The following is a 13553-nucleotide window of genomic DNA, read 5'->3' as shown; positions in this document are numbered from 1 at the left end:
TACTGCAGTTTTCTTATTGTGTTCTCCCCTGGATTGTATAATGTTTCAAAAGGTATAAAAGACATCATTTTACTCTACCTCTGGTTTTCATCTAACACAGTGGAGAATTCAGAGTTTTTTATTTCCTCCCTGAAATAACAAAGAGATGAAAGAAAATTAACAAAAGATGATGTTTCCTAATTTTTTGATGAATCAGAGAATAGATGCTCTCAGCGAGACTGAGAGCAGTACTCTAGACTTTAATGATGATGGTAAAATAGATTATATAAGTAAAATCTCAGACTCTTTTAAGTCTTCAGATGATTTTTGATGAACAGCATTATACAGAGGGTGCCTGATAATGTATACACATTTTAGGAAAGGAAACAACTGTATTTAATTTTAATACTCAAGTTACATTTGACTTCTGCAATTAATAAGAGAGGTGACTTACATTCATTTTGTTATTGGTATATATTGAGTAAACAAACTTAATACAGTTCCTTTTCTTAAAATATGAACAAATTTTTTGGCACCCTCTGTATGTCTATGCACAAAGAGGCAATATGGCATTCTAGAGTTAGTCTTTCCTCAGGAAGCCCTTCATCATTCTTTCTACTGTGACAAACCCAGACCATCCAAAAGGGCATCCCATTTGCTAAAATAGCTAAAACATCTATTATGTTTATATACTAACATTTATTGACACAAAGAAGTGTGTTATGTTTAAATTCTTATTAAATATTTCAATATTTTTCATTCATTTATATTGACTTCTATAAATTATTTATAACATATCCTAAAATATATTTTTAAAAATAAGGGTCCATTAGACTCAGCTGGTGGAAGGTGCTGCTTGTCTCCTCTGGTTTCTGAGGATTAATGTGCCTAATACTTAAGGTTAAGAATCTGTGATGTAGAGAATTAGACCATTTATTTATTTGTCATTGCCAAACACAGTTACTGGATTCTGGGATAGAGCAGTAGCAGTAGACAAAGCGAAGGTCTGGCTCTCAAGGAGCTTATGGTCCTGTGGGAGGAGCCTGATAGTAAATAGATGAATGGTATTCCAAGGGGTTCCAAGGCCTGTGAGGAACAATTTAGCAGGGGAAGGAGCATAGAGAGTGTTTAGTGAAACAATGCTTAATATAGAATTTTTTAAATTTCAAAGTGACTTACGTAACAGAAATGAGGTATTGAAGAGTTGAAATACTATAGTTATTTCTCTGTGAAGATTTGTTTATTATAATAATGAATTGTTTTTAACTTTATCTAATTTTAACATTTTTCTCCAGGTGATTTTTTAAAACAATATGATAGATATGTATTCTGAAAAAAGTACAGTGTAAAAGTTTATAAAGAATAAATTGAGATACAGTGTAAAAGTTTATAAAGAATAAATTGAGATACTTTAAAATATGTTCTTTTCTAGGGCTTCTTACATGGAATATTTGAACGTCTAAAACAGTTTCTGGAATGCAGTAAGTAGTTCCATTATAGTTATTTTTACTGTAGACTTTTTATTAACATCTTATTTATTATTCATTAATAATGAGGATTAATAAGAGTTAATGAATCATAATTCATTGTTTCTTCTCCTCACTTTTTATTTATTTTTTTGAGACAGAGTCTTACTATGTTACCCTAGGTAGAGTGATGTGGCGTCACAGCTCACAGCAACCTTAAACTCTTGGGCTTAAGCCATTCTCTTGCCTCAGCCTCCCAAGTAGCTGGGACTACAGGCGCCCACCGCAACACCTGGCTATTTTTTGGTTGTAGTTGTCATTGTTGTTTAGCAGGCCCGGGCTAGGTTGGAACCTGCCTACCCACTGAGCTACGGGTGCCACCCTGGTCTGCATTTTCAGATCTCCAGAACGTGTTTTGTCCAAGCCCCTTGTGTGAACTCTTAAAAGCTGAAAGATCCTGTATGTTGCCAAAATTAGTAACTTGATAATTAACTTTCTGAAGTTAAATTGGAAGCGTAACCTTTTCTTCATATACAGTAGACCCCTACCCCCCCCGCCTTATCCTTGGGGGCTACCATCCAAGACCCTCCAGTGGATGCTTGAAACTGCAGATACTACCGAACCCTGTGTGTACTAAATTTTTTTGATCGACAATCCAGACAGCTACCCAGGGACTAATGACCAGGTAGCATACACAGTGTGGATATGCAGGACAAAGGGAGAATTCACATCTCAGGTGGGGCGGTGTGGAACTGTGTGAGATTTCATCATGCTACTCAGAATGGTGTGCAATTCAAAATGTATGAATAATTTCTGGAATTTTCAATTTAATATTTTCAGATCACAGTTGACTCCAGGTAACTGAAATTATAGAAAGTGAAACTGCAGATAAGGGGGGAATACTATTACCTGTTTTTTTTGTTTTTGTTTTTTTTTTGTAGAGACAGAGTCTCACTTTATGGCCCTCGGTAGAGTACAGTGCCGTGGCCTCACACAGCTCACAGCAACCTCCAACTCCTGGGCTTAAGCGATTCTCTTGCCTCAGCCTCCCGAGTAGCTGGGACTACAGGCACCCGCCACAACGCCTGGCTATTTTTTGGTTGCAGTTTGGTCAGGGCCGGGTTTGAACCCACCACCCTCGGTATATGGGTCCAGCGCCTTACGGACTGAGCCACAGGCGCCGCCCCATATCTGTTTTATGTTGAGAATGGAGGAAACCTTTTTTAAAACCCTGTTTTTTGTCTATTCCTTTTATATTTCTACTGCAGCTTTCATTTTCCAGACAGACATCTGTAGCAGTCATACATTTAACAAATATTATGTGTAGTCTCTGTGCCTGATGCTGTTGAGACTTCTGGGAGACTCTTTCTTTTAATGCATTTTACCTATCACGGACACGAATTTTCCAAGTGGCAGTTTGATTTTGTAAACCTCTGTTTATTAATCTCCACTGGCTTACCTTGAGGATCCTTTTGTAATCCACTACCACACACAAGAGAATTAACCTTGACATTTGTGTTGTATTTTACTGGTGGTCAGTTTGTTACCATCTTCTCTTCCTTGTGACTGATTATAAGCACCTTGTGACTGATTATAAGCACCTTTGTTTAGGACATGCACTCGTGCACATGGCCTGTGCATATACACAGGCACGGAGTGTCCCTAAAGTCTCCATACGTGGGTAAAATGGGAAAGTGCAGCTGAATATACCTTTATTTACAAAATGTTCTCTGCATTTTGGCTAAGTCTTTGTAAAATTTTCCTCCCCTGAAAGGGTATCTAGGTCTACTCAATTTTAGGGAGTTGCTGATTGTTTTATGTCAGTCATTTTCAATTTAGAACGACATACCCAGGAACTGTCCTGGGTATTATATATAAAAAGGTAAATAAGATAGCTTATTCATGTAATTTTTCTAAAAATGGTCACTTTTCTCTGTTCTTCCTGGTGGGGATAGAAGAAGTCTTTCCAGGAGAGGAAAATGAGATAAATGAACTAATGGAACAGGAGAAGTATGATTAGAGAACAAAGTAGTTGATGGGCTGATGTACGTTATTCTGAATGTACAAAAAAATTTAATTATGTCAGAGAGTCTGGGTGCAATGGCTCATGCTTATAATCCTGAATCCTGGTACTCACCCTGATGTCTGGAGTTCAAGACTAGCCTGAGACCCCCATCTCTACTAAGAATAGAAAAACTAGCCGGGCGTTGTGGTAGTGCCTGTAGTCCCATCTACTCTCCAGCTACTTGAGAGGCTGAGGCAAGAAGATTGCTTGAGCCCTAGAATTTGAGGTTGCTGTGAGCTATGATGCGATGGCACTCAACACCAGGATGACTGAAACTCTGTCTCAAAAAAAAAAAAATTGCATCAGAGAAGTTATTAGAAAAGATCTGTCAGATTGTATATGAAAAGTGATGATGAGTATATTACTCTTTGAGGGCTTTGTTTTTACACATTTTTGTTGCTTGAAACACGTTTCAATTATGATTAAGTTTTTAAAAGTATGATTTATGGTCCATTGCTGAAATTGCTACCCTTTTATTTTAAAATGGGTTCAGTTTATGTTTTAGGATTAATTTTATGCAATGTGGCATCAAGGATTATTGTGTTATTGAGCACAGATCTTGAAATTGGTTCCTAACAATGAATTCATAGTACAAAATATGCAGGACTATAACTGGCAATTTTATTTTTGTTAAAGTTTTGGTGTTGTATTGGTTGTGAATTTATAGAATATCATCAACTTACACTAATATTTGAAATGTATTTTTAACAGGTAGAAATATAGGTACTGATAATATGTGTAGAGATAGACTGGAAAAGACCATCATTCTTTTTACTAAAGTGGTAAGTTTTCTTTTTAAGTATGTTTTCTCAAATTTAAAATCGAATATGAAATTTGTATAAACATGTTTTTACTTTAGTGTAAGGAAACGTGTGTCCTCTTTAGAGGAAAGCCAAAAAGTTGCTTTAGTATGTACCTTAGAATGCATATAATAATTACATTTGTATACCATGTATCGTAGTCTGTGGGTCACTTTGAAGCGAAAAACAAATCAATCCTAATATCAGAGAAGTTGATTTCTCTAAAGCTCATTAGTCTTAGACCCAGTGGAGAAAACAAGAGATGAAAATAGCAGTTCAGCTGGGGGTAGATTGAATGTAGCAGGCAGATTAATATCAGAATGTTAGGATATTAGGATTGACTATCAGGCCATCATCATCAATATCAAATATCCACTGAATGGAGTGATAGGGGTACACTGTGCTAGGGAATGCATGAATCAATGGTTTTATGAAATGTTGGGCTTGGAGGATTGGGAATACACAAAAAATTAGGGTATAGCAATTAGGAAGACCTAGGTTGGGGACTATTTGCATTAAAATATGTACTTGAACATAACTAGGAATATCTACTTCTGTAATCTATTTTCCCTTTTTTATTGAAGATTCAGTTATAGGTTTGGGATTGTCTATTCCCTGGAAGGGGAGAAAAGGAGCAGAAATGAGTTGTTTTTGGTTTTGTGTTTAGGTAGTTGTTACCTTTAGTTTCAGTTGCCTTTTTTTCTCTTGTGCTAAAATAGCCTCATCAGCAAAAGCCCTTATCTTCTAAGATCTAGGATGAAATCGACTCAGATCTTTTCAGTTAAACACAAGCAAAGTAAAACAGGATGATATTGTCAATGGAGATGTGTGGGGTATATCACTGATACTTGCCTGCATCTCTGCTACCAACTTACTATGGCAATTACGTGAATAAAATTTAAACAACATTATTTAGAAGGCCTATATTAGAAGGTACATTGGTTATTGAGCAACTTGATTTTCAGTTCTTTCTTTTAGTTCTCTTCTCTCCAGGGTATTCAAGACTGATGAGCTTTAGATAAATCAACTTATCTGATGTTAGAATTGATTTATCTTTTACATCAAAGTGGCTTATAGACTATGATATAAGTATACAAGTTTAGTTATTATATACATTTTAAAGTACAAATACATTTGTATTATTATATACATTCTACAGTACAAATAAAACACAAATGTAATTTTTTAGCTTTCCTATAAAGAGAACATAAATTTCCTTACACAAGATAATGATAAGGATAAGAGGTATCTATAATCATTTATGAAATTTATAATTATTGTCTCTAAGACTTTATTAAGGCTTTTAAAATTAGAATACTTCAAACATGCCTCCAAATAGAATAGAGAAACTTTGAGTCTCTATGAGATCAGCACTTAGCTTCAACTATTATCGACATAAGTCATGGTCAGTCCTGTTTTATCTGTGTGCTTTCTTCCCCTCCCACCCTTGCTTGTTATTTTAAAGCAATAATATATAGTATTATTTGTGAATATTTGAGTGTGTGTCTTAAATTAAGCAGTAGGAATGTTTTTAAAACATGATAATAAACACAAAGATTACTTTTAAAAAATAGTGCTGACTTTTGGACATCATTTAAATAGCTAGTCATATTTTGTATTTCTTTGATTGTCTCCTAAATTTTTTATAGTTGTTTTGTTTGAATTAGGATGAAAATGCTGTCAGTTCCATTTTCATTCCTTTTTTTTTTTTCCTTGCTATTTATTTGTTGAGGTGACAGGTCATTTCCTGTTTTGGATTTTATTTGTGAATTTATGTGTTCCTTTCCCCTCCACTTGTTATTTAACATGTTCCTTTGTCTCTGCATTCCTCCCATATTTCTTATAAACCTGTAGTTAGATCTGATCACATTCAGCCTTTTTTGTGGAAGTAGGGTAGGGGTGACAAGAATACTGTATAGGGTGGGCATGGTGGCTCACACCTAAATTTACCTAGCACTCTGGGATGCCAAGCTGGAAGGATTGCTTGAGAACAGGAGTTTGAGACCAGCCTGCACAAGAGTGAGACCTTTCTCTACAAAAATAGAAAAATTAGCTGGGTGTGATTGTGGGCACCTGTAGTCCCAGCTACTTGGGAGGCTGAGGCAAGAAGATCATTTAAGCCCAAGAGTTCGAGGTTGCAGTGAGCTGTGATAATACCACTGTACTCTAGCCCAGGTGGGCATTAGAGCTAAACTCTGCCTCAAAAACCAAAACAACAAAACTCTATAATGGTACTATGTGTTTAATACTACATGACATCAGGAGTCACACAGTGTCTGGATGTTTCTTTTTGCACAGCTAAGATTGATGAGTGACCTATCAAGGTTCCTCAGTAGGTTTCCCCTTTTGATTTTAATAACCGTTGATGATTGTCTACATCCATTATTGATGAGGGGTGTACAAAATTGTGGCATTCAAATTTTATTATTACTTTTGCATTTTTTAGCAGAAATTCTTCTATAAAGAAGGCTCCCTTATCAACTATTTGTTTGTTTGTTTGTTTTTGAGACAGAGTCTCACTATGTTGCCCTCGGTAGAGTGCTGTGGCATCACAGCTCACAGCAACCTCAAACTCTTGGGCTTAAGCCATTCTCTTGCCTCAGCCTCTCAAGTAGCTGGGACTACAGGTGCCTGCCACAACACCCGGCTATTTCTGTTGTTGTTGCAGTTGTCATTATTGCTAAGTTGGCCCGGGCTGGTTTCGAAACCGCCAGCCTTGGTGCATGTGGCCGGCACCGTAACCACTGTGCTATGGGCGTTGAGCCCCTTTATCTACTATTTGATACATCAAAATATAGTTCATGCAGGAAATGCAGGATAATTTTTTGGTTTTTTCCCTTTATCTATTACTTTTTAAAGGCCTATCTATTATATACTTTTTATATCATTGTTACCAAATTAAGTCTGAAGTGGCTCTGTTTTGGTTCCTGTACTGGAAATAGTAGAAAATTCTTATTATGAGATAGTAGTCTTATGTAATCCACATTATATGATGTACCCCAGGAATCATTATAGTACATGTAAAACCACACATATGAGAAAATGCCATGAAGGCTGTGTTAACCAGTTGATGAAAATATTTCAAATTGTACATAAAACCAGCACATTGTACCCCATGACTGCATTAATGTACACAGGTATGATTTAATAAAAAAAATATATATACTACCCACCAAAGTTCAAAACTTGCTAAATGTTGATTAATAACGTTTTAATTGGAGTGATTCTATTCCAATATGAATTTTGGGAAAATATCTTTTAATCTTTTCTTTGTAGCTCTTGGACTTCTTGGATCAGCATCCATTTTCATTTACACCTCTGATTCAGAGATCACTGGAATTTTCTGTAAGCTATGTTTTTACAGAAATTGGTGAAGGCGTTACGTTTGAACGATTCATTGTCCAGTGCATGAATCTTATTAAGATGATTGTGAAAAATTATGCTTATAAGCCGTCCAAAAATTTTGAAGGTAATGCTTTACTGGTAGTTTTTTTTTATTTTAATCTAATTACGAAGTAATTGGTGTTTTTTTTTCATTTTTAAATATTTATTGTAGTCTGAGAAGGTGTTGCTAGGAATGAAATAGTGATAAGGGTTATAATCTTTAATATATTCATATTAATATTTAATATTTAATAGTGCATTTAATAAGATGTTTTTATTGTATAATAAATTGGTTGAAGCTTAGAGACTTTAAGAATTGGGTACAGTAGTCACTGTTGCTCATTTGGAGACTGTATTTATTCGAACATTTGCAAGCTCTCTTTGACTATATAAAGAGACGGTTGCTTTTAAGCAGGTTAAATTATTTGTTATATTATTTAGAATTCATTCATATGCACGTGTGCCAAAATGAATGAAGAAGTCTCGTAGGAGAGAAAGAAAGGCCTGTGTGTTAGTCCCTTCAAATGCTGTGGTAATATAACCTGGTAATAACAAGCTATAGTATGAGATAGAGTCAGAACATATGTGGGTATAAATAAAGGAAAGTGTGTCTTGGAGATAGGATTATAATACAAAGCAGAATTAATTATAAAGAAATGTATCTTTTTCCCGAGATTGTATTTTTAAATTATTTAAGTCACATAATCCCTTTTAGGTAGAATGTTTGCCTATGTAGTTAACATGAAAATTTTATTTTTCTAGATAGCAGCCCTGAAACTCTTGAAGCCCATAAGATTAAGATGGCATTCTTCACATATCCCACTTTGACAGAGATATGTAGAAGATTAGTCTCTCATTATTTTCTATTAACTGAAGAAGAACTGACAATGTGGGAAGAAGATCCAGAAGGCTTTAGTAAGAATTAGTTTTTCATTTTTAGCAGGGCTTTCCTCCCCTTTCTAGCAATAGATAATCTATATGAATAATAGGTATAATAATGTTGTATTTTAGTACAGCAGTTTTGATTTGGAATTTTAGTTTTTTTTAAATTAACTTATTCTCTACAACCAGCAGCATGCTTTTTACCATCCCCCTTGAACAAAAACAATAGAAATTAACTTATTCTATCTTTGTTATCCATTAGATAAAAATGACAAGCAAATAATGAATGATTTGCTTAAATATGCACAATCTTATCCAGAAAGAAACCTTTCTTAACTTTTAGATTACCTTACAAATGTTAATTTTAGTTCATTTAGAAAATATGGCATCGTACAACCCAGTGTATCGTTTTGTTTTTGCTTTTTCCTCTATAAAATCTTATGTTTCAATTTGCTTTCTTTATATTGTATGTATAATACTGTAACATGAAGCATTGAATCTTTCAGTGTTTAAAAGTCCTACAGTATTTAATGTTTAAAAGTAACATTGAATCTTTCGATGTTTAAGAGTCCTATATGCAAGAAATTTTTAGAAAGTGTTATGAGTCATTTTAACTTGTGAAATATGATTGCTTTATTGAAATGAAATTATTTTCAGGATGGTAGTGATATTATATCAGGTGATATCAGATATCTGGAAATGATATACTTTTTGGGTTTTCCTGAATAAAGAATTTTTATTGAAAATGAGAATGCTTGTAGGTTACTAAGCAGTTTATAGGTGACTGAGATACATAAGTATGATCTGTAACATATAACGTCTGTGTTCCTGGTGATTTGATTTTAGGGTTATGTTTAAAACAACTCAGAAATATTATACTGATACTATTCAAATTTTTGTTTTTCAAACTGAGGTTTTGAAAATATCATTATTGCATATTTTTAATTGCAGCAGTGGAAGAAACGGGAGGAGATTCTTGGAAATACAGTTTAAGGGTAAGTATTAATTGAAAAAATAATTGATGGGAAAGGTAAACCTTTCTAAAGCTCTTAGCTGATGATGACATTATTAAAGTCAGTCAAATAGGAAACTGTTTATAATTACAAGAAACTATGTTTGAAAGTATGTAAATTCTTTTTGTTAACTTGGGGTTTACAAGTTGAATTTTTCTTCATTTTAGTTGAATTGCCTAGGGAATAATTGTCAGTACACAAATGGAAAATGTTTGTGAAAATAAAAGCTGCTGTTTTTGGCTGGAGTGTTTTTTTTCCCCCTCATTATTTCATTAATAGAGCTTCTTCTGATACATTATTTCTCTTACTATCTATTGTGAGTTTCAGAGATCAGCCCCTTGCTTTCAACTATAGGATGCTTTTAAAACACATTTATTAATATGGCAAACATTTGACTTTTAGGGACGATTTACCAAATGTGGTCTTTGAACTGTTCTTTTGTTAAGACTTACATAATTTACATTATTTTCCATTGATTTTCTAAAAATGTATCTTAATGATTTTAAATTCATAAACTTATAGTTGTAAATCAGATAAATTAGTGGTGATTTTAAAACTTTGAAAAATTCAATTAATTTTTAAAACTTCCTCTATGGAGAAATTCAAGCATATTAAGAAATAGGAGACAATAATATTATTAGCCATTCATGATAATCTGGTTCAGGAGTGTCTAGCCTGTGGCCCATACTGATTTTGTGAAGACTTTTTTTATCTGTCTGTGGTGGTGGATATCATGAAAAGTATACATGAACCTTTTTGTGCTAAGGAGCTTTCATTAATGTTTGTGTATTTAATATGTGGCCCAAGATAACTCTTATTCTTCTAAGCAGAGAAGAAAAAAGCCTAGATACCTCTGACTCAGTTATTAATTCGTGGCTAGTCTAGTTTCATGTAATCTTGCTTACCCCTTCAACTTGCATTATTTTGAAGCAAATATCTGAGGTGACACATCATTTGTACATATTTCTGTGTGTACATGAAGATCTGACGGTTAAGTCCATGAACTCATCCTAGAAAAAAGTGCTGCATACCATGTTCCTGAATATTACCACGGTTACCTTTGAAATACTGCTCTTGAGAAGCTATGCGCCAATGCCAGCACCTAGCCCACCCTTCAAAGCAATTTTAGAACTCGTTTTCTGGGATGACCATCAGACCTGTTGTTGTATGGCACACGAAAACACGCAACAATAATGAACACTACTCAGAAAGACACTGCTACATGATGACACAGACACGTTAGTGAGACACTGAAACACCAAGAGTGTGAAATCTTACCAAGTTGTTTGTACGGTGTTGCCAAGGTGAGCACGTAGTGGCAAGTTCACAAACTTAATTGTCAGACCTAGTATGACAACTTTATGTGGCACTTTTTCTAGAATGAGTTTGTGAACTTAAGTCAGACCTTGTGTCTATCATATAAGATTTCTTTTAAAACATAACTGTCTTTATTCTTCTATATTATGAATCGTTTAGTGATTCAATACTTTTAAGAACCAAAGCAAATTATTTTTTTAAAGGTAGCTACCACTGATATCTGTACTGTTTGTGTTTGTTAAGAGAAATACTACTTTAAATGGTGAATTCATAAATTTTCATGTAAAATTGTAACAATATTACATACATTACAATATTACATATATAACAATAATATAATAATGATGCTTATTATATCATTGCTAAGAAAATATATAATTTTTAACATATTAAATATTGGATAGTCATTACTAGTATCGAACTATGGATGTGGCTACAGAGTGTTCTTTTAAATTTTAAGCGTGATTAACTTAAAAATATAAATCATATGCTGTCTATAGTTTTAAGTTTTTAAAATAAGGAAAATAAGGAAATAAACTTTATATTATAAATTATTGATTTTATTTTCTATTTTATTTGTTACAGAAAATAATATTTTTTAAAATAAAAAACTGGAAACATTTTCAAAGTTTTAGGATTTTAAGTATGAGTATTCTTTGCTTTATTATAGAATAAATATATTGTAGATACAGTATATCATTCCTTTTAATAAGAAATTTGTTTTCCCCTTCTAGCCATGCACTGAAGTACTGTTTATAGATATATTCCATGAATATAATCAGACTCTTACTCCTGTACTTCTAGAAATGATGCAGACACTTCAAGGTAGGATATATTTTGTGGTCCTTTGATTTATTGATTTAGTTAATGTTCAGTTAAAATACTCTCGAGTGTCCACTATGTAAAGTGCTCTGTTTTCTAGGACATACTATGGATATGAGTTTGGAAAGAGTGTATTCTTTCCTGAAGGAGTGGTATTTTAAATGGATCTTGAGTTACAGTTTGGAATATGATAGTTAAATTTTGCTGTCATAAACATAGTGGCACAAGCCAACCAGCAGTCATATACCTGGGGGAAACTGTCTAGAGCATTTTGTAAGAAGTAGTGAGAAATGACGAAAACAATGTGTTAGCTTTTGTTAGAATGGTGACAGTGGGAATGGAAAGAAGGCGATGGATTTAAGAGAATGATGAAGTGAATTTTTGGCACTTGATTGCTGTGCTTTGTATACAAGTAATTATTTAACATTAATTAAGATTGACTAATGATTTCTTACTTTTCTGCTAGACTTTAAGTTGTAAGGGGTATTGATAGCATCCATTTTGTTCATACTTTATTTACCCTGCCTGGCATACCCAGTAACTATTTGTTGGCTTTTACCAATTTATTGAATTATGCTGGTGAAGGGAAAGTTATCAGAGATGATCCTGAATTTGAGTTTCAAGGACAGTGAAACAGTTACCTCATTAGTGCAGTGGTTCTCAACCTGTGGGTCGCGACCCCTTTGGGGGGTCAAATGACCCTTTCACAGGGGCGCCTAAATACATCCTGCATATCAGATACTTACATTACAGTTCATAACAGCAGCAAAATTACAGTTATGAAGTAGCAATGAAAATAATTTTATGGTTGGGGGTTATCACAACATGAGGAACTGTATTAAAGTGTCGTGGCACTAGGAAGGTTGGGAACCACTGCATTAGTGGTTGTTGGAGATAAAGATAAACTTCTGGAGTGCTTGTAGATAAGAGCCTTGGGTGGAGTACTATATTTTGCTGTGTATATAATGCACACTTCCTTCCCCACCAATTGTTAAGGGGGAAGATAAAGGATGCACTTTATCAATGGATGAGGGGTGGGTGTGGGGCCCAGCTGGCCTCCTCTCTGCCCCTGTGCCTGGGGTTCTAGTCTGGGAGGCTGGGAATCTATGAGAGTGGGCCAGACCATCCTGTGCTGAGTGCTGCGATAAAGGGAGGTAGTGGTAGAGGTTCTGGTGACTTGAGGGGCCACTGTGCAGAGGGAAGTAGGAGCCCTGGGAACCTGCCTGGCTACCCTTGGACTGATCTCATGTCGCCTCCCAATTTTTTATTCTAATGTTTTTATATTTCATAGTGGCTGTTAGTTTTCTGTTTGCACTTTTATTGTCATTATTTAGTGTACTGTCATAAACAAGTCTTATTTTTTCTATTTAGAGCTTCCTTGTGAATTGCTTATTCTTATTCTTTGCTTCTTTTTTCCTGTTGTGTGATTAGTCTTTTCTTTCTTTTAAGAATTTTTTTATAGTGAAGCTATAAAACAATAGCAGTTTTCGTGGTACATGTTTTTATAGGATATTACTTGTCATAACATTTTCCAAATATGATATAATGGTTTATAATATTGTTTGTGGCTTTGTATATTGTACTTAGGTTTTCTAATGGTGGTGATAATAAAACTTTCCTTTTCTATCTGTATGCATATTTAATATCACAAAGAATGTACCTAACTGAATTGAGAAACTAACAATTTGTATTTAAATGAAAAATATATTTTAAAAAACTAGTTTTATTTGCTTTTACTGATACTTATCTTTTAGGGCCCACGAATGTGGAGGATATGAATGCACTGCTAATCAAAGATGCTGGTATGTTAAACTTAAGTGATTTA

At 34.2% G+C, this 13553-nt stretch overlaps 1 protein-coding gene across 5 annotated transcripts in view; it reads left to right on the top strand.

The window, feature by feature from the left end:
• The window catches only part of IPO11 (importin 11), a 232940-nt gene that overhangs the window by 64652 nt on the left and 154735 nt on the right, over positions 1-13553 (top strand). For all 5 annotated transcript variants that reach the window (XM_053589979.1, XM_053590000.1, XM_053589989.1 and 2 more), the window contains exons 8-14: positions 1412-1460; positions 4222-4292; positions 7587-7779; positions 8457-8609; positions 9528-9571; positions 11641-11731; positions 13483-13530. In XM_053589979.1, the coding sequence (XP_053445954.1) occupies positions 1412-1460; positions 4222-4292; positions 7587-7779; positions 8457-8609; positions 9528-9571; positions 11641-11731; positions 13483-13530 (649 nt within the window). The remainder of the gene's footprint in view (positions 1-1411; positions 1461-4221; positions 4293-7586; positions 7780-8456; positions 8610-9527; positions 9572-11640; positions 11732-13482; positions 13531-13553) is intronic.

The sequence above is a fragment of the Nycticebus coucang genome, chromosome 1 (assembly GCF_027406575.1).
Source record: "Nycticebus coucang isolate mNycCou1 chromosome 1, mNycCou1.pri, whole genome shotgun sequence".
NCBI lineage: Eukaryota > Metazoa > Chordata > Mammalia > Primates > Lorisidae > Nycticebus > Nycticebus coucang.
The sequence above is the reverse complement of the archived record's forward strand: the minus strand, read 5'-3'. Positions and strand labels throughout refer to the sequence as shown.